This window comes from Carettochelys insculpta, chromosome 9, assembly GCF_033958435.1.
Source record: "Carettochelys insculpta isolate YL-2023 chromosome 9, ASM3395843v1, whole genome shotgun sequence".
Classification (NCBI taxonomy): domain Eukaryota; kingdom Metazoa; phylum Chordata; order Testudines; family Carettochelyidae; genus Carettochelys; species Carettochelys insculpta.
The window spans coordinates 10,959,667-10,986,022 of NC_134145.1; the positions used below are offsets into that span (position 1 = coordinate 10,959,667).

The 26,356-nt window shown below is 44.9% G+C and overlaps 1 protein-coding gene across 12 annotated transcripts in view; it reads right to left on the bottom strand.

Moving 5' to 3' along the window:
• The window catches only part of CC2D1B (coiled-coil and C2 domain containing 1B), a 90,354-nt gene extending 70,091 nt beyond the window's left edge, over window positions 1-20,263 (bottom strand). For 9 of the 12 annotated variants that reach the window (XR_012646675.1, XR_012646674.1, XR_012646673.1 and 6 more), the window contains exons 1-6: window positions 20,210-20,263; window positions 19,062-19,156; window positions 11,679-11,820; window positions 6,917-7,026; window positions 3,555-3,677; window positions 295-429 (exon numbers count right to left, since the gene is read on the bottom strand). Coding sequence is in view for 8 of the 12 variants with exons in the window: in XM_075003578.1 (XP_074859679.1) it covers window positions 295-429; window positions 3,555-3,677; window positions 6,917-7,026; window positions 11,679-11,820; window positions 19,062-19,127 (576 nt within the window). In the remaining 4 variants the exon portion in view is untranslated. Of the gene's footprint in view, window positions 1-294; window positions 430-3,554; window positions 3,678-6,916; window positions 7,027-11,678; window positions 11,821-19,061; window positions 19,157-19,461; window positions 19,640-20,153; window positions 20,176-20,209 lie in introns of those variants that run through there. The other 3 variants (XM_075003575.1, XM_075003576.1, XM_075003581.1) reach the window with 3 other exon arrangements.
• Window positions 20,264-26,356: the final 6,093 nt, after the last annotated feature.

The following is a 26,356-nucleotide window of genomic DNA, read 5'->3' on the forward strand; positions in this document are numbered from 1 at the left end:
CAGCAAAGTTAATGGAAACACTTCCACTGGCCCTAGAAATACATGTTCATAACAAAACCTACATTTTAAGCCTAATCTATATGGCAGAACTTCTTCAAATTAGAAATGAAAAATGAAACACAGTACAGTCTCCTTGTTCTCCACTACATACAACACTTAAAGTCAGAAAACCCCGAAAGCACCAAGTAATACTTCAGAATCAATTTTAACCTATATTTAATACGGACTTTCCCTTTCATTGAAAGAGTCACACACTTCTCCTCCCACCTCTGTCATGTAATAAATCCAACATACCTTGATTCCTCTTTCGTACCGTCGTATTTTGCCACTCTCGCCTGCCTCCTTGGCATTAGATATTGCTGCCTTATAGTTAGTGATTCTGTCCTCTATCGTCCGCTGTAACTCACTGCAAACAGCAGGAGATGTAGTCTGGTGGGGAAAAAAAGGTAAGGCACGTTATTTACTTTTCCAAATTACACATGGCGTAGGTTACCACTGACAAGTAAGCATACCCTTTCTGTACCAAGTAACACACACACGCAGACTGTGGTCATGAATCAAAATAGCAGGAATGAAATGGTAAATGTATCTGAAACAGAAGGGCACTTATACTGACCTAATGTTTCCTGGCTCCACCTCTGGGTTTCCAATGAAAGGAGTATTAGAGGGAAGTGGATGGAGCAGTTTAGGAAACAGCCACAGGGTAACTGGAGACTGGATGGTTATGACTTAAAGCAATGCCTCTCAGACACCATGTGCTCTGGTAGGCTGGGTGTTATTTTGGAGTGGCAATGTTTTTTTTCTTCACCATAAACTTACACCATTTCAGGATCCTCACAATGTGGCTTCCATACCAGAGCTTCTGCCTACCTCCTCAGGTAAATAGGACAGTCTACAGTCTGGCACTTGCCCAGCAGAACAGGAGACTTAAGTAAACCGTTATCCATATATTACTAACTTCAAGCATTGCGGTTGTAAAACTCACCTGTAGGCTGGCTAATGATGTAATTATTACCTCTACACAGAACTACTCTCACCCTATTTATTAACATGCACAATGTATGAAAGTCAGTCCTGAAACCTGTACTGTATTACAACTGAAGAAAAAGCAACAACTGAACAAAGAATCTGCCTGCACAGACAAATTCAATGAAGAAAAAGATTCTGAAATTCTACATAACTGGTAAGCTGCTTAAGAGAGACCTCGGGACAAAAACAACAGTGACTACTGCATGTCAGGACTCGGGTGCACTGATAAAAGATTAGGAGGAGGACAGACAGGGCAAAAAACTGGGATGCTGGAAATCATGACTGAGGTCTCTGTACGTGATGTGTAACAGAGCCCTCTGACCTAAAATTTTAACCCAAAAGACCCAAATGTTGGGGCCAGGTAGGGTGTAAAAAACAAACAGAGCCTCTTGGACTCATCTTGACTCTCCTTAATCCTATGAAATACACATGGGGGTGGCTGTGCGCCTCTCTCCTGCCAGCAGTCACCATCTCACTGCTTATTGCTTACAGCTGTGTGAGGGAGGCAGTATGGCCTAGTCCAGGGGTCTGCAACCAAAATAGCAAAAGAGCCATTTTTTCAAATTCAGTTACAAAATCAATACTTCAAGATCTACAATGCATGTGAATACGAGATGATCCTTAATAAATAACATCAAACTGTACTTTTTGTAACCTCTACTTTAAGAGCAGCGCGCGTGCACACATACACACTGATTTGTACCAGTTAGAAAGTTTAGTTACCCCCATCTCCAGGCTTTACCCACCTCAGCCCCCAAATCTGCCCCCTATCCCCAAGCGTTATGCTGCATCCCACCACCTACATTCCCAGGCTTAATCTCTATGGCCATGTCTACACTAGCCAAAAACTTCGAAATGGCCACACAAATGGCCATTTTGAAGTTTACTAATGAAGCGCTGAAATACATATTCAGTGCCTCATTAGCATGCGGGCGGCCATGGCACTTCCAAATTGACGCGGCTCATCCAAACGGGGCTCTTTTTCAAAAGGACCCTGGCTACTTCGAAGTCCCCTTATTCCTATGAGCACATAGGAATAAGGGGACTTTGAAGTAGCTGGGGTCCTTTCGAAAAGGAGTCCCGTCTGGACGAGCCGCACAGCGGCAAGCTGCGTCAATTTCGAAGTGCTGCGGCTGCCTGCATGCTAATGAGGCGCTGAATATGTATTTCAGCGCTTCATTAGTAAACTTTGAAATGGCCATTTGTGTGGCCATTTCAAAGTTTTTGGCTAGTGTAGACATAGCCTATGAGTGCCAAATCATGTCCCCATCCCCAGGTTTAACCCACCACAGCTGCCCTGCCCCAACCTGCCCACTGAATCCAGATCTTATTTGCCCACTTTCGGCTCTCCCCCACCCACGTGCTCTGAGTCGCGTCCTTGCTCTTCCTCCCTGCCCCACTCTGGGTGCCCCCAAAAATTCTCAGGCCAGATCGTGCCTGCAACTTTCCCAGCCACTTCCCACCCAGCAGCGCCAGCACCAGCTTCCCCGGGTCCCTGGGCTGGGTCCTGCGGGAGCTGAGCTTGCACCGCTGAATGCAGTTCCAGGTGTCAGCAGCTGTTGCAGAGTGAGAAGGAGCTGCGGGGCACTTCACTGCCCTGGAGGTGGTGCTGGCTCCGCGGGGAGGGAAGCTGAGATCACAGGAGGGCTATTCTCACTCCTCTTCCTCCTGAGCAGCTCCAGCAGGGGCAGGCATGGCTGCCCCTCCCCCTACTCACTTCCCCCACATACAACACAGGCAGCTCCCTGCGCTATCCCCACTGAAATAATGGAACTAAATAACGAAATTGAATTGGTTTAATGCTGACCACTAAACCAATCAATTTAGTTAAATTATTTCAGTGGGGGAGCTGCAAGATGAGTCAGCAGCGGCAGCACCCAGAGCTGCAAGTGGCTCCTTAAAGAGCTGCAGGTTACTGACCTCTGGCCTAGTCAGTGCATAGAATGCTCCATTGAGACTCATGGTACATGGGTTCCATTCCCAGCTCTGCCTCTGGCCTCCTGGGTGAACCTGAGCAAGTCATTTCCCCTCTCTGTGCCATCTGTAAAATAATGACACTGACCCGCACTGTAAGGCACTTTGAGACCTTACGATGAAGAATTAGGTATTACTACTATATTTAGTGTAGCATAGTGTAACTGTGTGGAAGTTCAAGACTCATAACAGGAGCACCATAAAGGGGAGTAAGAAACAACAGCAGAGCTGTGAGCTGTACAAACGGAAGTCTGCACACATTACACCTCATTTATATAACACCATGGATGCACTAACAGAATTCTAGGCAGTAAGACAAGACCCCTTCCAAAAGAGCTTGCAACCCATATTATATTTTACTCTGGTGTTAAAAGTTCCTAATTTTCACAAACACCAAATTCATCCTAAAAGTAATGCATAATGAAATCAATTCTATCAATATAGCATCAGCTCCCACCAGGAAACGTATAGATGACAAGCTAAACCAGAATATAAAGTGAGCTTGTCATCTCAAACCACATAATAAGAACGATTCAGTGGTACTTTCTTACCTCTGTCTGCAGTTTAGGTTGCTGCTGTATTACTGGCGGGGCTGAAAACACCTCCATTGCTACGATTTCATCCTCACCACCTCCTGTCTCTTCTGTGTTGCCCAAAACATCCTGCAACTCTGCCTAAAGCAAAAATCAGTGAGGCGATAACCGTAAAACATACTCTGCTTTCAGCACCTCATGAAAAGACGCCTTTCACCCAAGGAAACATGTCAGAGTAGATCACCTGCCAATTTGTGTCAAGAACACCACACATCTAAGGGAGACTGGCAAGCGATGATCAACAGGGCTGCAAGAGTTGCTCTGGACAATGTACATACATCCTGGATCCAGGAGCTTGACTTAAGCCTCAAACACAGTCTTTGATGTCCCTGAACTTCTCTTGCTTTAGCTAATTTCAATTTGTTTTCCAGCTGCCTCTATATGCTCTGGCCATAAGTGGAAATGCTCAGGCACAATACAAAGCTCATAAATCATCATACACAAAGAACAAGAAGTCCTGTGGTACCTTAAAAGATCAACAAATTTATTAGCTCATGAGCTTTTGTGGGTAAAATCCACTTCCTCAGATGAATGTAGTGGAAAAACAGGGAATCCAGGGTTATATATAGCATGGAGATGGGTGAGGGAAAAGTTGGAGGAAGATAAGAAAAAAAAATGGTTACTTGTCACTAGTAGGACCAATTCATGAAGCAAATTAAGGCTGCGTCTACATTATGAGCTAAAAATCAATTTATTAAAATCGATTTCCCAACAGTGGCTTTTATCCATTCAATTTTGAGCATATTCACCTTCCCACAGGCTCCCCACAAAATCAACTTATTGCTGCCACACACAAGTAGCTTAAATCGAGCTTAAATCAAGTGCTGCAGCAGTGTATTGCGGGAACCTATCCTACAGTTCCCTGAGCCCCATGGCATTCTGGCCACACAAGTAGATGTGGGTATTTGATGACATCTTCCCACATTTCATTCCCGTCTTTCCCTTGCCATGTTAAACAAACATCCCCTTTTCCAGATGGGGGGGCTGACTTGCCTTTATAAGAGATGTGCTTTTTATAACTGACGGGAGGAGAGGGGTAGTAAACCTGTTCCAAAAAACAGGTTTTTGAAAATCTGAATTGAGACCTCCAGGCAAAGATGACCCTTAAAAGAAGAATATGTTTAAATAGATACGGTTGCTATGATGAAACTCAAATCAATCAGTAACAGCGCAGTGCATCTAAAAGACTGCAGACATTTGACAGCCCTGAAAGTTGTGACTGCCCAGGAAGACCCTTTGATTTGGACTTGAATCTGGATTTAGGCCTCCTGCCAAAAAAAAGCCTTTAGAAGAATAATATGTTTAAGCGGACCCATTGCTACACTGAAACTCAGATGAATCATTGGAACAGTTACGGCTTGGGGCAGCTAAAAGACCCCCAAATAAAGACAGCCCCATTGGCCTCTGGATAAAGCCCATACAAAAATTTGGTCTGAGAGGACAGCCACTCTAGTGATAAAGTATTTTCTTCTATTGACCGAAAATCAGGACCACCGAGGGAGACTTCCCCTGGCTGGCTAAAAGAACCCAGACTACAACCAGCACCTGAAAGCCATGACCACTGAGAGAGACTTCTGCTGGGCAGCTAAAAGACCCTCGGAAATAGCCAGCTCTGAAAATCACGACCACTGAAGGAGATTTACCTTGGCCGACTAAAAGAATCCAGACTACAGCCAGCCCCTGAAAATCATGACCACTGAGGGAAATGTGCCCCAGGCAGCTAAAAGAACCTTGGCTACAGCCAGCCCCCGAAAATCATGACCCTCACTGCATGCAAGCTGCCTGGCACCTTGTGAAGGATGTATTTTTGTTGGTTTGTGGTCAAGCCACATGATATGGCTGGGCATGGGAAAGTTCCAGAATGTGTGGTGGTTCTTGGGGAGGGAACAGAGGGGATGTGTGGAGCAGGAGAAAATGTAAATGAGTGACAAGAAGTTTCTTGTCCTATAAGACAAGCAAGACCCCCACCCACTGCTTAGCTGACACATTGTGTGAGGGGCTAGCAGCTGGCACCAGGCAGCACAATAAAAAACAAACAAAAAGACAAAAAAAAAAAAAAAAAAAGACAGCTGGCAAGGGTATACACAGAACCACAGACCCCACAGCTGCACTACTAGCAAAGAAAAAGAAAGAAGATTTTTCAGCCTCTCACAACCCTGCTTCCACGGCCTTTCAGGTGCCAAATTGAAATGGTCTTCCTGTGGCCTAATTCCTCCACACCTGAGAGCAGGAGAGATATAAGAGGCCAGAGCAGAGAACTGTGCGTGCATACATGACACTTCCAGAGGCTAATGAATTCGATTTAAATACATGGCACGTCCTCACTACCCTTAATTTGGAATTTTAAATTCGAACTGAACACTATACCTGTCAGGTTTCTATAATATTAGGATTTCGATATGTCAATTTTAGTGCTCCATAAATCAAGCTAATGGAATTTACAGTGAGGACAGGCACATGGAAAAAAGTTGGGCTAACTGACTTAAAATCGGTATTACCTCATAGGGTAGACACAGCCTAAGTCAATCATTAACTAGTCCTAGTGGTGACAAGTAACCTTTTTCCCCCCTACCCCCATCTCCTTGCTATATAAACCCCGGATTATGTTTTTCTACTCCATTCACCTGAGGAAGCGGGTTTTGCCCACAAAAGCTCATGACCTAACAAATTTGTTGGTATTTAAGGTGGCACAGGTCTGCTTGTCACTTTTGAAGCCAGAGACTAACACAGCTACCCCTCAGACTATTTAAAACCCAACATACAGTGCAAGGTCTCTTATGCAAGCCTGTTGTTGGATACATCTCTGTGGACAGAAGAACATGCAGTAGCTAAGAGAAGCATTTTATTTTTGCAGTCTGTCTAAAACCCAATTTCAAACTCTAAATAGTCACCTTTCATGAATGGTTGTAATAAGTGTAGTTGAATGCCCTCTCACACAAAACACACCTTTGAGTAAACACAAAAATAATTTTTGCTGAAAGATATGGCTATTAGGCCCTGGCCATACTCCAAGCAGAAATGCCCTAGCCATGTCTGTAAGAAGGGGAAAGAATGCTAGAAGGATTTCAGCCATGTTTCCCTCATTCAGAAGGACTGGAATTTTCCTCTCTGCTCACCTCCTCCAAGAACCATAGTCACATGAACATTTGTAATCAGGTACTGTTCTCATATTTGTGTGGAGAGGGTTTAACCATTCAAAAATGTTAAAATCAGCTGTAAGTTTTGCCATGTCTTAATTTCCCTTTTAAAAGTTGATGGGCTTTATTGCTTACAGAACTTACTCCATGAAAGACCCAACTGCACTGACAGAAAGTACATACCAAAAGGTCTGTATCCTCCTCCAAACCTTCCTCCTCCTCCCCTTCCTCCTCATTCAGGTCCTTCATGCACTCTGCAGCCATCTTTTCAATATGATCCATGGGCAAAGGGGCTGGAGAAGGAAACCAAGATGAGACAAGCCATGAGGATCTAGCATACTATCAGACGGCAGAAACCTAAACCATGAGCATATTGTAGTATGGAAAACAACTGAATTTATTGGTCACCTCTCTTTTTCAATTGAAGGCCATGTTTGTTTCTAGTCAGCAAGAAAATAAAGCTGGTGAAGTAATTTCCAGGCCTTTTTGGGTGGTAGCCCTAGCAATTGCAATTGATCAGTGCCTTCTACTCCACCTCCCTTGTCCTGTCACTCCATACCCTGAATCTCATAGTCACACTCTTCTCCTCCATGTATTGTGTGTTGTCTTTTTCCCCTTTTCTGCATATTTCCCTTGCTTTATTTTGTCATCTCTACTCTCTTCCTCTGGTCTTCCCAACTCTACTCCACTTGACTGTGTTCTCATTCCTCCCCTGCATTTTCACTACATTTTGTTGCTGATTTTCTGAAGGAAAATATGCTATTTGGTGTCACCTTCAGAAATACGTAGGCAAGGGGAACAAGGGAGAAACTTGCAATCAAAAGCTCCCTGTAGCAGATAAGAGGGTCAGGCACACAACTTGAGATTTCTGGAGCTTTAACAGCAGGCAGAAATTTCTGATATACATGTGAGCTTTTCTTTTAATTATAAATTGAATCAGAGAGACTATTACTGTCAACAGTACTTATAAAAGTAATTTTATTTTTAGAAAAGTGAGCCTCCCCCCACAAAAAAAAGGGGCATACGTACCCTAAAACGTGCCCTTCCTCTACTTCCCTTTGTTATCTCTAGAGCATTTTTCTTGCCCATCTGTGTATAATGGAGTTCTCCAGAGGACAGTGAACATGCAGATTTCCAAAGGAATCGGTAGAAGTTTGTATGCTAGCAACTGCAACCTGACCAGAGCTTCTCAGTACTCAATAAAACACATGCTTGCCCTCTATGCTTCCATGTGAGCTACAGATACAGATTCAAATTACTCCTTCTCCTTGTCCCTTTGTCAAACAATGGCCTCTGCAACCCAGAGTGAGTAGCAGGTAAAAGACAGTTGTAGTGGGTGATGTAATATCTTTTAATGGACGAACTTCTATTGGTGATAGACAGTTGTAGGAGTCTTTATTTCAATCAACAGGATTTTTATTTACTGGCCAGTTTTTAAAAAAATATACAATTGTACCTTTAACCAACAGAATTTCTATTCAAAGAAAGATATAAGAAGGGATTCATATAAAAAAAGAGAACAGACTGAAGAAATAGCTGCATCTATTTATTTCAAATACTTTAAAACCTTGGGTTCATTACTCTTAAAAGGTAACTATTACCTTGAAATCTAGTCAGTATCAAAATGAATTCAAATTTAGTTTCAGGTCCTACACACTTGCCTTCGAGTATTCCAGCCAATTAGTACTGTGGTTTTACAATCACATTTCCCTGTGTATTTATAATTTTTCCTCTCCCTTCTTCTTGTGTGACAGTCCCACACAAACACAGGAGAATGACAAGAAACAAATGGATTCTTCACAAATGCTGACAATTGTAGTAACAAACTCACAGGTTTGCAGACTTCATTTAAGGTCTGAAAGTCCCAATATGAGCATCTACTCTGACCTCCTGCATACCTCTGGGCAAAGAAATTTGGCCAATAATTCATATATCATGACATAACTTCTGACTATTTTCTAGAAAGGCATCTAGTCTTGATGTATATATTGCAAGTACATGAAAGTCTGCCATTCCTTTTGAGAAATCATCTTATTCCCTTATTCACAAAAAAAATGTACCTTTCTTCCAGCCTCAATTTATCTAGCTTCAACTTACATCCATTTGATCTTGGTATGCCTTTGTATGATAAATTAAAGAACACTCTACTATCAAAAATCTTCTCCCTACGTAAGTGTGACACCCAGTACCCAATGTTCACCATTTTTATATAATTATGAGTTTTCAAACGATCCCTCTCAAGGCATGCTTTATACAATATCTATATCTATATCTATATCATAAGCTGCTGAATATTATGCTGTTGAAATGTGTGTAATGCCACATGTATAACTAATATTTTGCTTTATGATTGTTGTTGAAGTTTGCTGTAGCTCTGGGAAAAGCCTACAAACCAATTTGTCAGAGACAGACACACCAGCATGCAAGCAAGATACTAAAGAGCCATTACCTGCTTACCTGGCCATCCACCAGCAGATGAGAAGGTATAAACAAGACATTTTTATTTCACCCCAGAAACTGTTTGAATCTCAGGTGCACATGGCACTGTTTGTCTACACCTCAGTATGGGGGTAATCCTCAAAGAGAGGAGGAGGATATAAAACAAGCACCAGTGATCTGCCTATCACACCTCTCTTCCCTCTGACCATGGTGGCATCAAAAACATGAAAAACACTTAAATGGAAGAAGGGTCCCTAACTGAAAGGAAATCCAGCCTCTATGCCATTACACTTACAGTGAGAGAGACACTTTGCTTTAAGTTTATTTAGATATTAGCCTGAAGTTCTTTTTTTTTTTTTTTTGGTAACCAATTCTGCTTTTATGCTGCATCACTTGTAATCACTTCAAATAGATCTTTTTCTAGTTAGTAAACTTGTTTTACTGTTTTAGCTAAACCAGCATGTTCAGACATCTCTATGTAGAATGACAAGCTTGATACATAACCACTACCTACTGTTGGAAGGATGCACTTACTGTGAGCTTATATCGTCCACCACAATACTGAGCAGTGCTAGACACACTTTTCTGGGGAACAAAACCGGAGCTAAGACTAGCAACTCAATTTATTAGTTGATGAGCTTTCATGGGACAGACCCACTCCTGGGTCTATCCCACAAAAGCTCATAACCTAATAAATTATACTGTTAGTCTTTAAAGTGCTACATGACCTTTTTTGTTTTGTGAAGATACAGACTAACATGGCTACCTCTCTCTGAAGCTAAGACTGTCACCCAGTACATAATTCACAGATTGCTGGGAGACCATTCATGTATTCCACTGTGAGTGATTCTATATATTAAATGCTGAGTCAGCAGTTCAGAAGTGGATCTTCTGACAATATAGCAGTGTATAAAGCACTCCAGACTCAAGAACTAAAAAGAGACATCTGTTCAACAGTCCAGATTGTACCACTGGGAAAGCCACAAAATATATTTAAGTACCATGATCGCGTCACTTTTTAATCTACTCTTTAAACATCTAAACGTTGTGCACAGGATTTAAATCTGAATATGTTTGGGAGGTAGAGGTGACTGGTTATAGGGCAAAGAAGCAGGGTACTGGGCACATGTGATCTTGCACCCAGGGAAGGTTCTGGGATAATCCCCTTCCACACTAGTCCCCATCTCTCTCCGCTACCTGGTCTTGCTCTGTCCATCCTCCTGCCTTTGCTCCACCCCTCCCCCTCCACCAGCCCAGATGGCCTGGGGGACTAGCAGGACCATGGGGTCAACACCGGAAGCAGGAGTGGGGAAAGGCATGGCAAGGAAGGCAGCTCCAGGCACGTTGCTCCAGGGGAGAGGTGGGACTGGCCCACCCAGCACTCTGCAGAAGGAAGTGTCGCAGTTGGAGAGCAGTGCCACACGAGCGGGAACCACCTTCCTTGCTGCGCCTTCCCCAGCACTACTGCCAGCAAGCGTGGGCGGAGGAAAGGGGATGGGCAGGGAGGCAGTGGTCTCCTGCTGACAGAATGGCCCTGCAAGTCCTCTGCAAGTGTGCACTTCACTCCCCACACTCACTGACAGTGGCAGAAGAGAAGGCACAGCAGGTAAGGTGGCTCTCTGGCTGCACTACTTCCAGGGATCACTAGAGCAGTCCCATCTCTCCCCTAGAGCAGCATGGCCATGCCATGTGATCAGCAGCTGCCTTCCTTGCTGTGTCTTCCCCACCACCACTGCTGGTGAGTGCAGAGGGGGCACAGCACAGACTTCTGCTGAGGGCTCTGGCACATAAGCCCCCCTGCTGGCCAGCCTCTCCCACCTTGGGGATCCATGTGCACCCCCCATGTCACCCATTTGGAGAGGCACATTAAACACACACAAATGAAAGGTTTGCATGACTGTCGTCCTCTCCCCTCCCACAAACAATTTCTTGGAATGCTTCTGGCAGGAACACCCAACAGCAAGAAGGCAGCAGCTCCCCTTGCAGTGGTAGTCTCCATGTCCTTGTAGCCTGGACAATTAGGATAGCTGCAGCCTGCTGCTTCTCCTTCCCTCTTGCTGGAGCCCTGCACTGCTGCTGTTTCAGAAGTGCTCACTGAGGTGAGTCAGACTAGAGGCAGAGGCAACACATGGGACTCCATCCGCAGAGAAAGACAAGCAGCAGGCTGCAGTTGTAGGGATTGGGAAAGAAGGAGCCTAGCTAGTACCCAGGTGCCCTGCTGCCTCTCTTTCCAGACTGCAAGAACACATGGAGATTTGGGGGTGTGAGAGATGCCCCTGCTTGCTCCCCTTATGCATACCTCTGACAATCCAAAAAACTCTCACTATGGAACAGACCATACAGAAAAAACATTTCTATATTTTTTGAGTTACATATTAACCTTAGGTGTTACTTGCAACAACTGCATGGAAAAAAATCCAGAAGTGTGATTTGTAAAATCAAGTCCCCTTTATTTACATAAATAATTCCCCTCTCCAGTCAGCAAGAACCAGGTGCAAGGACTTACTTTTCCCTTTGGGTTTTGACTTCCCTTCTGTCACCTTCTCTCCTGTAATAGCAGCAAGCTCCGCTTCTAGATCCTCATCATCACCACCATTCTCTACATCCAGCATCATTGTTTCAGGATTGAAATCCACAAAGAGGCCCAGCTGGAATAAAGTGAAAATATTTTAGTAAGAACAGAGAAGTCACTCTAACCATCACATCACCTGGGTTATTTAAACATCTAAGTGCATTTTGGATTCAAAGAATGTGCATTCTGGCTGAGGGTTCCACAATCCCCTTTAATTTTGATTAATTCATACAAGAGCGAGACACGGCTGGAACAAGACACACCTCTTCTGAGAAGCAGAGAATAAATTCCCCTCTCAGGCCTGAACTTAAATCGACCGGAACCCTGATGAATAGATCTACCAGGTGTTTGAAAAATAAGGTAAAATAAAGACTTACTATGCAGAAAATTAGCAGAATTTATCAGGAAGATTCCTATTATATCTGAAGCTATAAAATGTATTTGATGATTACTCCTCATGTTACACAGGTATTCTAAACTTGGTCACCAAGATTTTATCTTGAACTTTCATACATATCCACACATTTCACCTCAAAAGGTCTCACGGCACCGTAAGTATATACACAGCCATTTCACCCACTGACATGCAGCCATCAGCGGTGTAGAACGAGCAACCATTTTAACACTACTGCACTAACACACAGCTGTTTAGAACAGGAAGCAAATACTACCAAAGACAATGGAAACCACGTGCTGATTTGAGTAGGAAGAATATTAATCGGATAAATTAGCATTGGAACAAGACACTGGGGTAATCTCTCCTTCTATTTCAAAAAAGTACTAAAGGACTTAAACAAGGTAGAGGACTTCTGGTTTTTCTCCCCTAAAAGATGGAAACTCCCTGTAAATACATTAATCCAGGGCACTGCAATACTGATTCAGTACGGACTTGGATGTCTCCCCACTGAAATATCAATCACGTCCTTGATTATTTTCCATCATAGTGTCATCCTGCAAAACTTAAGAGTTGACGAGTTACAGCCCAAAATGATAAAGCTGAAAAAAATTTACTGTTGCTTAGCTTTTACCTCACATTACATACAGAAATTATACTGTGAACAAAAACAAATTACACAATCCAAGATGCAGTCTTCTTAAACAATGTGTCATTATATGGGATGTATCAACAATGAAACAGATAACTTGTTTCTATGACATTTTATAAAGAAAAATGTATTACAGATTGAATCTCTCTAGTCTGGCACCTTTTGGACCTGATGTTGAATGAAAGAATGTGTCAGAGCCTGGGAAGTCATTATTGTCATCTAGCAGCATTACCCACACTTCCACTGCTTACTGGGCTCTTGGAAGACATTTAGAGGTAAATTAGAACTATACAACAGCACAGAACCAGGACTGATGGCTGTAAAACTTCACGGGACCATGGGACGCTTGGCCACAACCATGATAAGTGGATATCTGATAAAATCATGCAGGACCATGGATGTTGCTGGACAAGACTGTGTCAAAGTGAATGTAGTAATATATTTTACTGAATGAACAACACAATCATAGGCTGGATCTGCATACGTTAGGTTTGTGTTGACCTACCAGACACGTCTACACTTAAATTTCTCTCTCTCTAGTGTAAATGCCCTGTGATACCAACATAATTCCAGCTGTCTGAGTGGCATTAAATCAAGGTTGACAAGTTAGGATGACAAAAATCAGCACAGTTACATCACTTGTTCATGTTCACACAATGCTCCTGCTGTTGGTGGAGTACATCCAGAGCTGGTGCTCCAGCACTGACAGGGACAGCAACATACAGTGGATAAGTATTACACTGTGCTGCTCATTACCTTCCACAGCTAGGAATTATGCGAAGGTGGAGTAGATTACAGTGCATCTGGGGCACCAGCTCAATAACCCACGATGCAGTGTTTTTCAATCCCAGCATTCCATGCTTTTTCATCTGTGTTTTGAGGCATTTTTCCAACAGCCCTTGTTTACTGTGCATCCATCATCTCTGTCTGAAAGGATGGATCATGCACGGCTCTCTACTGTTGTGGTTGCTGTTATGAACATACCACAGCTGGTCAGGCAGGATATAATGGGCATCCAATCTGTACAGGGATCAGAGTTGTCTGACTTGCTGTGTATCATAAAAAGAAATACCAGATGACCCTTGGCATTCACAGAGCAGAGGAACACAGTGGAGCGTCTCTCTTGGGTGCAGAAAACAAGCACTGAGTCATGGGGTTGCATCATCATGTACGGCTAGGATGACAAGCAGTGACAGCAGAACATTCAGGTGCAGAAAGTTACCTTTCTGGAACTCTGTGCAGAGCTTGGCACAGCAATGTAGTGCCAGGACACCAAAATGAGAGCTTCCCTCTCTATGGAAAAACATGGCAATCACTGTGTGGAAGCTACTGGTCAGTCAGGAATCAGTTTGGAATCAGGAAGTCCATCACTGGGGCTGTGTTAATTTAAATGTATAGGGCCATTAATTGCATCTTAGTATAAAAGACTATGACTCTTCGCAATGTGCATGAAATACTGGATGACTTTGCAGCAATGGGTTTCCCTAGCTGCGGAGGGTGTTACAGATGGAACGCCTATTCCAATTTTGGCACTGAACCACTTTGTGGCAGAGTACATCAATAGCAAAGAGTACTGTCCATGACAGTTCATGTGCTTGTGAACCACTGTGGGTATTCCACTGATCATCATTAGGGGGTGGTCTGGGAAGATGCATGATGAAAATATTTTCAGGAACACTGACTTGTACATGAAGTTGCAAGCAGGGACTTTCTTTCCAGACCAGCAGATTCCAGTGGGGGATATTGAAATGCCCATAGAGATTCTGAGAGACCCAAAGTACCCTTACTTCTATAGGTCATGAAGCCTTACACAGGAAACCTGGACAGCAACAAGGTGTATACACTCTGTTCTTGGCCACGGAGGTGGGATCATGCCAAGGATAGCATCCAGCTCCTTATAGAAGCTCCTCTGGCACAGCATCAGAGAGACACTTGGCCTCCCTTGTCTTCTGGTATGCCTGCCTCAGCTCCTTTATTTTTGCACAGAACTGATGTCTCTTCCATTTCTAATCCATATCCAATAAATCAGGAGAAAACTGACTGTAAATATTGAAGTTCCTATAGATGGAGCAGAGCTGGAACTGCACAGGCTCCTCTCCCCATAGCGCCAGTAGATCATACAACATAGGTGAGCTCCAAACAGTATAACACTTGCTTCATGTAGCTGCCATGGTGAGCTGGGAAGTTGTGATGTGAGCTCTCCACTCAAAGCAAACTGGAAGTCAAATTTAAAAAATTCCTAGGCCTTCAAACGGGGAGGGGCAGGTGCCTGTGTATGTGGGTGTGTGCCAGTGGAGTTTAAATTTCTCATCAGAGCATTCAGGGTGGGCACTGTGGGACACCTCTTGAAGGCCATTTACAACAACATAATCAAGCAGAACGTCTATACTGGGGTCAGCAATCTGCCGCTCTGGAGCCGCATGCAGCTCTTTAAGGAGCCACTTGTGGCTTCGAGCACTGCCACTGCTGACGCCACTTGCAGCTCTGAAGGCTGCTGCTGCTGCTTAAACAAAACCCACCATTAAAACAGGGTTTAGGGGTTTTTTTGTTTAAGGAGCAGCAGCCTCCAGAGCCACAAGTGGTGGCAGGGAGCCCCAGAAGAGGAAGCCAGCAGCTGCCCACATGCTGCACATGGGGGAAGGAGAGCTGGTGGGAGGGGTGGCCAAGCCTGCCCTGCTGGAGACATGCTGGGGAAGAGCAGGAGGCCGCACAGCTGCCTGCAGGCAGAAGGAGGGCAAGAGGGCTCTGCCTTCCAGTCACGCAGGAGCTGCTGTTGAATGCCAAGGGCTGCCTGAACCTCCTGGCTCCCTCAAACCAGTACAAGCAGGGCTGAACTGTGAAGTTTGCAATGGTTATGTTGAGCTCAGGGTGAGCACCTGGCAGTGTCTCCCTACTGCCTCAGGGCACTGCAGGGTGTCTGTCTACCACCCTGGGCTTTCAGCTTCTCGCAGCTGAGATTAGTCACGTACCTTCAAACAGACTTAAAAATAAACACCCAGATGGCAGGAGGGGAGCAGTGGGAGAGGCAGTTGTCTGAAGCAGGTATATCCTGAGGATGGGGGTGGGTGGGTGTAGGACAGATAGAGGTTCAGCTTGGGGATGGGGGGGTGGTTTTGTGGGGGGGTTAAGCCTGGAGGTGGGGAGCAGTTTGCAGGATGGGGGGTAAAGCTTGGGGACAAGAGGGTAGATTTGGGGGCTGAAGCGGGTAAAGCCTGAAGATGGGGAATAATATCTTCTAACTAGTACAAATCATTGTGCGTGTGATGGTCTTAAAATAGGAGAGACAAAGTATGGTTTAATGTTATTTATTAAGAACTGTCATATTCATGTACACTGCAGCTCTTGAAGCACTGATTTTGTAACTGAATTTGAAAAAAATGGCTCTTCTTGCTATTTCAGTTGCAGACCCCGGTCTACGCTGACACTGTGTCAGTATAACTCTTACACAAAAATGTTATGCCTCTCTTGAAAATGGTTTTACAGCAACCCCCCAGTATGTATGATTTCGACTTGTGCTTAATTCATATTAATACAATTTAAGTGCAAATTCAAAGTGCTCCAGCCCCCTGGCTGGGGGAGCCGGGGAGAAGCCACGCCTGGCTCCAGCCAGAGGCAGGGAGCCAGGCTGCTGCTTGGTTCTCAGCTCTCCCTGCTTGTGGGACCCTGGAAACAGACCAGCGCATGGCTGGTCAGTTTCCTGGGTCCTGCTAGTGGGGGGGGGAGATGGGAACTAGGTGGCAGCCTGGTTCCTGGCTCCCCTGCGCTGGTGGGACCTGGGAACTGACCAGCCATGTGTTGGTCAGATTCCTGAGTCCTGCAAGCAGCAGGGAGATGGCACAGGCTGCCACCTGGTTCCTGCTCCCTGCCACTCTGGGAGGCAGAAAAATAACCAGCCCTGATAGGATAGTCAGTTTGCTGGCTTCTGCTAGCTCAGGAGATCCAGGAACCAGGCTGCCTCCTGATTCCCATCTCCCCTAACTTCTGTGAAATTTGAGTTATGTGGAGGTTGCAAGGAACGCAACCCCCGCTTAACTCAGAGGTCTACTGTATTTAGTCAGCAAAGCAGGAGAGCTTTGTCATAAGCAGCAGCTTGGAAGTGTGCACCCCTCCACTATTTTGTCAATTAATCCTGACTTTTGTCAATAAAACTACACAGTGTAGACAAGGCTCTGAAAGTATGGTTTCCCACACAGGGCGGCGTGCCTGAAGAAATTCCAGGGGGGGACGCAAGGTGACCCAGCCCCCAGCATCATTCCCCCCAACCAAAGAAAAAGCCAACCTTTGCTTCCGGCTCTCAGCCCCTGCCATTTTACTTGGGTAACCTGGTGCAGCCACTATAAAAAGCAGGCAGCCAGCAAACACCCAAATGGAGCTAGCTGCCTTCTGCAAAGGGGAGTTAGTGTGGGATGGGGAAGGGAGACGGAAGAGGAGAAGGATGGGGTTAGATGGGGGCTGGGGGTGCCTGCCTTGTGGGAGGGGGATGGAATGAATGGGAGACTGGGGGTGCCTGGCTTTGGGGGAGGAGAGGGGCTTGGGCAGGGGGGCTCGCAGGGCTCGAGCTGGAGGGCAGCTGGCCTTGGCACTGTGGGTCTTGGTCAGCTTGGATGGGCGGCTCTGGCAGCACAGGGCTCAGGAGATCGGGCAACTGGTGCAGGCAGCTCTGGCAGCTGGCCAGCTAGGGCTGCACCAGGCATTCGCAAGGAGCCAAGAAAAACTATTCATGCTTATTTTTTTGTTAAATAACATTTTATAGGGTTTTTGTGTTTATTTTAAATTACGAATTGAATGTTTTGCTAAAAGGGGTTGGATTACGGTAAAGAAAAAGGCAGGGCATGAGGGTTTCTCAAAAATCAAAAGTGGGGGGCGTGATGCTTAAAAGTTTGGAAACCACTGCTCTCAAGGATGTAGCACAAGATTGAAAGCCCTTATTTACCAATCCTGACTTTGTCTCTGATTCACTGCATAACAATGGAAAAGTAATGTTATCACTCAATGCTTCAGTTTCTCTCCTCCACCCCAAACAATTCCCATTTTCTGCAAAATGTGGGTAATACTGCTTTACACCTCTCAAGGAAGCAGGAAGAAATTAGCAAATTTGTATGCAGTGCTTTGGAGATGCAAAGCTCCGTGGAACACTATGTACCTTTTACATAATGAAACTGAGTCAACTGAGACCAAAGTGTATGTAATTTGCCCACTGTACCATTGTAAGTTAGTTGTGAAGTCATCAGTAGAATCAAAAGGCTATAAAACTGTGGTGTAGACACTCAGGCTCGGGCTGAAGACCAAACTCTGGGACCCTATGAGGGGGTTCCCTGAGCCCAAGTGTCTATGCCACACACCAGATTGCTTTGTGCCCAAACCCGAAGAGTTACGGCCCCAACTTCCTTGCTATGTGCAGTAAACCACATATCGACTGAAGTCAATGACTATCAAACAATGTTATAAACAGGAATGAAAAGAGGTGAGACAAAGACAGGACTGAACCAAGAACTGCAGTGAGCATACTATAAAGCAGAAATGAGCTCTACAGAATACACATTTATTTATTCTTCTTGTACTTCTGACACTGTCACACTAATCTTGCACAGTTCAACTAAGCTACACATTCTCTAAAATTAAAACTATCCCACCAGGTGTTCCCTCTGTAAGGATACTACATTCTGATATTTTAAGAGTACATTTTCTTCAGCATATTTCATTTATTACACATAGTTATCCAGCTGAGCCTGGACCTGCTGTTAACAGCCACAAGCAGACATAAATAAAACATAAGCGAAAACAATGCAGATCCACAAACAATAACCAAATTTTGTATAAACAGAACAGAAGGAATTAAATTAAAACTACTTGTCAAAGCACTGGTAGTATTTACTCTTCTTCCAGAGACCACACAGTGCCACTCAGATGGTGACTAACCATTCTGATTTTCACAAATCTGTTTTTCAGAGATGTTATAAAAATTCTGAATGTAGCTTGGGCAGGGCATTATTATAATCAAGTTGCAAGGCACACAATGTTGTGACAGAACAGACTTGGTTTTGCAGCAAGTCTTTCTGTATTTTTAATGCCTTAATCAGCATGGTCTCTGGCTGTCAAATCTCTGCTATTAGAAGACAGACTAACTAGGATGGAATAAAACAGAGGACAATGAACTCTATGTTGGTTATAGAATGCCCTGCAAACTGTGGAATCATATTAGCCCAAGGAATAACCATGAAGTGTGCAAGCTTTTAACCAGACTACAGTGTTGAACAGGACATTTCTATACCTGCTTAGCAGCAGCAGCTCCTTGGCCCTTTGCCTGAGGACTCTTCCTTGGTCTTCTCCCAAGCATGTTGGCTCATGAATCTCAACTTCTCTTACCTTTAATGGATACAAAAATCCCCGCACACAAATACAAAAGTGAAGACAATAACATCACACTGTGATACATGACAGATGACTATAAACCAACCTAACTCAATCTAGAAGCTGGGCCTAACAGTCTGCAGCCCCACAGGTTACAGCTTCAGTTCACCTTGTTACCAACACCCCCCTCCACACCCACCAGGGTTACCATAGGCAAACCCAGGACATGAGCCTGTAACACCCCTCCCCAGTTTACTATAGCTATACTATACATAGACCAGGGACTGGCCTGTAAACTTTTCCCCAGCTTCTATACCTACCTCAGACCAGATCACTACCCTGTACTCTCCACTCCAGGATTACTGTTCTCTCCCCCAGCACCAAGGACACCACCCTATAACTCAGCCATCATGGATACTTCACCCACACTGCAGACCAGGGAAACCACCATCCTGTAACATCTTCCCTCAGTTATTAAACTCCTCCCCAGATCTGAAGCAGGGTGTAGGAGCCTGTTTCCTCCCCCTCACCCCGGAGGTTCAGTCCTGCTCCCCAAGCCTGTGTCCGCTCTCCAGGTTCTAACCCCACCCCAGTTGGGCAAAGGAGGCCCATCAGCCAGACACAGGAGCCTGCCCCTCCCCCCACAGCTCTCACTTCCCCCCGCCCAGCACAGGAGCCTGCCCGGCCCGACCCCACCCCAGCTTTCACCCCCGCAGCCAGGCACAGGAGTCCACCTCCCCAAGCTCCAACCACTCCCCCCCACACTAGGCACGGGAACCTGCTCTCGCCCAAACTGGCTACGGGAGCCCTGTCCGCCCCGGCTCTCTCACACACCCGCCATGGGCTCTTACTCGCCCCTCCCCCCGCCCGGTTCCCGCCTCAGACGCCGCTCCGCAGCCCGCGACGTGGGCAGAGCGTCTCGCGCACCCTGTCAGGTCAGAGGGGCAGTCGGGCGGGGCAGCTCAGTACCATGTAAATAACCGCCCCTCCCCCCCGTGAAGGGACGCGGGACCTGTACAGGCTGCGGGGAGAGGACGAAGGCGACACCCGCCGCCCCGCGTGACTGACCTGCTCTGCCCGGCGCGCGCTCCACAGCCTGACGCCGGGGCTCCGATGAGCGCGGCGCGCGCAGGCGCCACGCAAAGGCGGGGGTGGAGCGCGGAGGGGGCAGAGCGCCGCACATCGAGGCGGGGTGACCAGAAAGGGGCGGTGGGGCGTCGGGGAGCGGAAGAGCCTTAGGGACGGGGTGGGCGCGTAAGGCCGAGCCCTAGGGTCGGGATCCAGCACCGAGGCACGTGTACAGGTAAAATCCAAACGCTGGCTCGGGGCAGAGGGCAGCATGGAGCAAAGAACGCGGCCTAAGCAACCACCGGGATGGCCGGGGCAGGTTAGTTATTTATTGCCACCTCTTAGCCAGACAGATCCTGCCTGTCCCTGCAAGGCCCAGCGGCACCTTTTGCTGCAGATGATCGTTGCCTGCCCTTAAAGTCATGGCATCGGGGGGATTAGAGTTGGAAGAGACCTCAGCAGATGCCTATCGTAATCCAACCAGCTGCTTAAGGGAGGACCAACCTCAACTAAATCGTTCCAGTCAGGGCTTTGTCAAGCCAGGTCTTAAAACCTTTTAGGATAGAGTCCACCATCTCCCTAGGCTCCCCATTCTAATGCTTCACCATCCTCCTAGATGTATATTTTCTTATCCAATGTAGACCTCTGCCTCTGCAACTTAAGACCTTTTCTTCTTGTCCTCATTTGTCACCGGTCGGCATAGCCTGGCTCCTTCCTCTTTGAACCCCGCTTTCAGTTGGTTGAAGGCTACGATTAAATCCCTGCCTCATTCTTCTTTTCTGCAGACTAGTTAAGCCCAGTTCCCTCACCTTCTCCTCCTAAGTCAGCTTCACTGCCCCAGCTTCCTAGTAATTTTCATTGTCCTCTCCTGGACTCTTAATTTGCCCACATCTTCTCTGTAGTGAGGAGCCCAAAACTGGACACAGTACCCCAGGTGTGCCCTCAACAGTGCCAAAAAGAGGGGAATAATCACTTCGTTTCATCTGCTAGCTGTGCTTATACTAATGTAGCCCAATATGCTGTTAGCCTTCATGCCGACAAGGGCATAGCTTCTCATTTACTGTAATCCCCAGGTCCTTTTTGCTTAGCCACTCAGTCCCTAGTCTGTAGCGGTGCATGAGATTCTTGCATCCCAAGTGCAGGACTCTGCGCTTGTCCTTACTGAACCTACTCTGAGGCCGTGTCTACACTAGCCAGAAACTTCAAAATGGCCATGCAAATGGCCATTTCGAAGTTTAGTAATGAAGCGCTGAAATACATATTCAGTGCCTCATTGGCATGCGGGCGGCCACAGCACTTTGAAATTGATGCGTCTCGCCACTGCGCGGCTCGTCCACACGGGTCTCTTTTTCGAAAGGGCCCCGGCTACTTCGAAGTCCCCTTATTCTTGTCTGCTCATAGGAATAAGGGGACTTTGAAGTAGCTGGGGCCCTTTCGAAAAGGAGCCCAGTCTGGACGAGCCGCGCAATGGCGAGCCGCGTCAATTTTGAAGTGTTGCGGCTGCCTGCATGCTAATGAGGCGCTGAATATGTATTTCAGCACTTCATTAGTAAACTTTGAAATGATTTCAAAGTTTTTGGCTAGTGTAGTCATAGCCTGGGTGTTTCAAAATGGATTCCTTGAGGACCTGCTCCATGATTTTTCCAGGAACTGAGGTGAGGCTGACCACTCTGTAGCTCCCCGATCCTCCTCCTCCTCTTTTTTTAAAGATTGGCATTACATTTACTTTCTCCCCCGCTTGTCTTGGACCTCCCGATTTGTCACAAGTTTTCAAAGATAACATCCAAAGGCTCTACATACAACTACAGTAGCCAACTCTTTCAGCAAGCTTGGATGCATTAGATCCACCCCGATGAACTTGTGTATGTCCAGTGTTTCTAAACAGTCCTTAACCTGTTCCTCCATGACTGAGGACTGCCCATCAACTTCCTGTACTGTGCTGCCCAGTGCAGCAGTCTGGGAGCTGACCTTATCTGTGAAAACCTAGGCAAATAAAGCATTGAGCTCATCAGCTTTTTCCACATCATCTGTCACTAGCTTACCTCTCCCATTCAGTAGGGTGCCCACACTATCCCTGACCTTCTTATTGCTATCATACCAGTAGAAGAACCTTCCTTATCCTTTACAGCCCTTGCTAGCTGCAACGCCAATTGCACTTTGGCCTTTCTGATTACATCTCTGTATTTGAATAGTAACAGAAAGCTGTGCTAGTCTATATATTATCAAAACAAAAAAGCAGTCAAGTAGCACTTTGAAGACTAACAAAATAATTTATTAGGTGAGTTTTTGTGGGAGAGACCCACTTCTTCAGACCACAGCCATACCAGAACAGACTCAATATTTAAGGCACAGAGAACCAAAAACAGTAATCAAGGAGGGCAAATCAGAAAAAAAATTGTCAAGGTGAGCAAATCAGAGAGTAGAGGGGCAGAAGGCGGGGGTGGGGGTTTCAAGAATTAGATTAAGCCAATTATGCAAATGAGCTCCTTTAGTGACCCAGAAAATTCCCATCCTGGTTCAAACCACATGTTAATGTGTGAGCAATGCTATTATATTCCTTGCTAGTCATCTGTCCAAGTTTCCACTTGTTATAGCATTCCTTTTGTGTGTAAGCTCACCAAAGATTTCTGTGTTAAACCAAGCAGGTTGCCTGCCACGTTTGCTATTCCTTCTGCACATTGGGATGGTTTGTTCCTGCACCGTTCATAAGGCTTCTTTAAAATACAGCCAGCTTTCCCTAAAACAAGAAGTCTTTAGCAGCTTATATTATTCCCTGACTCCTTTCCCTCTCATATTAGCCTCCCATGGTATCTTGCCCATCAGTTCCTTGAGGGAGTCAAAGTCTGCTTTTCTGAAGTCCAGTGTCTGTGTTCCTCTATTCTCCTTTCTTCTGTTTGTCAGGATCCTGACCTCAGCCATCTCATGGTCACAAATGTCTAGGCTGCCACCTACTTCTACTTCCCCTACCAGTTCTTCTCTGTTTGTGAGCAGCAGGTCCAGGAGCATCACCTCCAGTTGGTTCCGGCAGCACTTCCCCCAGGAAGTTCTCCTCAACAGTCTCCAAAAACTTCCTGGATTGTCTATGCACTGCTGTATTTGCTTTCCCCAGCAGATGTCAAGAGTTATAGAAGTCCCTGAAACATGAGAAGTCCTGTAGCACCTTATAGACTGTTGAAGCACAAGACTTCTCTGTGTTTAGGTAGCTAACATTCAGCTGTATTGAATTCAATAAGGCAACAGATGAGCCAAACTGGACACTAGTAAAACCAGGTCCAGCAAGGCTGCTTGATGCAGCTAACTCTAGTATTTTATACCCTTACACAAACAAAGCCCAGTGTCAGAGGCAGTTAGTTAGAGAATCGTAAATCGCTTCTCAATGAGAAACTGTTATCAGCAAAGAGAAACGGGTACCAGGGAGCTGGAGCCTTAACTCCAGACAGTCCATTAACGCATTCCATAAAGCTCATCCTCCCTGCTATTCCCAAACAGGTCAAGGAAAGTACAGGCCCTTGTGTGCGTGCAGAAGTAAGGGATGTGAAATGGCTTCTTATACAAGATGGTTTCCACAAGACTTACAAGTCCCATGGTTGAGGACTCCAAAGCCCTCTCTCGACACCACCAGCGCAACTATGCACTTAATTCCACGATTTGATGGTCCCTGGAAGAGCCTTTTCATTCAACAGGAAGCATGGATGAGAACACAAGCTGCACATCAAAACACCTTTATCCTTCCCAAAGCCACATAGTATGCAGTGACCCATTCAAAGCTATTCTTGGCATATCGTTGCCAACCTGAAGCAGGAAGGGATAGCAATCTGATGGCTTGGATCAGCCTTGGGAAACGGTCATACCCTCCATCATGGCCTGCAGGCAAACTCAGTAGTTTCCTCATTCAACTAAAGATGGCCTAAAGCTCAGAGAACTTTACTCAGCTGGAGTATTGTGTCCAGTTCTGGGCACTGCAGTTCAAGAAAGATGTGGAGACATTAGAGAGGGTCCAGAAAAGAGCGACAAGAATGATTAAAGGTCTAGAGAATGTGACCTATGAAGAAGGGCTTAAAGAATTGGGCTTGTTTAGTTTGGAAAAGAGAAGATTGAGGGGAGACGTGGTAGCAGTTTTCAGGTATCTAAAAGGGTGTCATAAGGAGGAGGGAGAAAACTTGTTCTTTTTGGCCTCTGAGGATAAAATAAGAGGCAATGGACTTAAACTGCAGCAAGGGAGGTTTAGGTTGGATATTAGGAAAAAGTTCCTAACTGTCAAGGTGGTCAAACAGTGGAATAAATTGTCAAGGGAGGCTGTGGAATCTCTGTTGCTGGAGATATTTAAGAACAGGTTAGATAGATGTCTATCAGAGATGGTTTAGACAGTACTTGGTCCTGCCATTGGGGCAGGGGGCTGAACTCGATGGCCTCTCGAGGTCCTTTCCAGTCCTAGTATTCTATGATTCTATGAACCGGAGAGTACATCTGTTTGTATAAGGCAGGGGTTGAAAATCAAATGACCAAGAGGAGCCATTAAAAAAAAAAAATAAAAAAAATCAATAATTGAAGAGCCACAATACATGTGAATGAGACAGTCCTTAATAAATAATGTCAAACTATACTTTTGTAACCCCTATTTGAAGAACACTGTGCACATACATCCCTCAATGCATTGCACATATTAAAGGGGGAGTTATCTGGTGTTTTGAGATCACATATTTGCTGTTCATTGTTGGGCTTTTAGACATTCACCGAAATATTGAAAATAAGCAGGGAAGTGTTCCCTTTTTTTTTTTTTTTAATAAAAAACTTTGCATATATAGTGGTGGGAGCCACTGGTCATAGGTATGCTATGGAATTTGCCATTTCTTCAAATAAAAGCTGTTTCTAGTATTTGATTGTGAAGATGGTCCACAGTTTGAAGCCAAATAGACACTGAATTTTTTAGATTGTGGAAAAAATAGCTATGTGAATTATCCTCCATTGATCTCAATGGACTTAACTCTGAAAATTAACTGGTATTTTGAATATTTCACTGCTGATAATTGTAAGAGAAATATGCAACTGGGGTGGTTTATCCAATCCTAAACTGCTATCCTCTACCTTAATGTGCCAAAAATTCCAAATATCCTAATCTAATTCACAAAAAATCTCAGTTTACCTTAACAGTCCACAATGCAGTTGTGGTAAACACCAAAATCCATGCCATATTTGAAAGTTTAGACACACAATAAAAACAAAATATTGTCCTGTTTTCTTCTTTAAATCATTACATCCATATTTACATTTTCTCTGAGGCTGCTTTGAAGTTCCAGTCTACCACAGAAACTGGAGTCTTGCTATGGAATTTTTACCCAGTCTACTACAACTTAGTGATGAGTTACCAGATAGACTGATGGGTTCCTGGCTCTCAGCTTTGGGTTTGTGCAACATCCGCATTTTCTCTAGTGAAGTCATTACAAGCTTGAACTATGTTTTGCAACATATTTTGCATTAATAAATCATTTTAATGCAATTAAGAATATCATTTGAAAATTGAAGATCAACACATCTTCAGTAAATTTTGATAATTTTTTTCAAGTACAGTTTCACACAGAAAACGCAGTTTAACCAAACCTCTATTAGGTGTACTTTAGGCAATTTCTCTGACACTCTTCTTTGTAACAAAGAAACATGCTTAAATTCAAAGTGAAATGTAAAAAGTTCATTCTTCTATGGAAAGAAATTTCTAAGATTGTTATTATCAGTAGCAAACATTCATGGTCCTACCTTCACTTTTTGCCTTGCCTACTGCTGTATGTACTTTCACTGCACATGCAGGCGAACAAATTAAGTTTAATATATGTTTGAAAAATCTTTATCAGGACTTGTGTACCCCGTTGGAATTTTAGAGGACAATTACCTAAACTGCAGTTTAGTAAAGATACCTCTACTCTTGCAAAAAGTGCTTTAGCATCTTTAGTGACCATAAGTGTTCAAAATCTCAGTTTTAACATCTTTCACAGCTTATTTGAAAGAGGGAGCCTTCTGCTCTATTTTGCGACACTCCTTCAAGTACTGGCTCAGAGGAAAGAGTGCTGCCTACTGACCACATCACATACTGCAGCACCTGAAAATATTCTAAAGTTTCAAACTACTTACATGCAAAGGTGTAAAATACTTTCT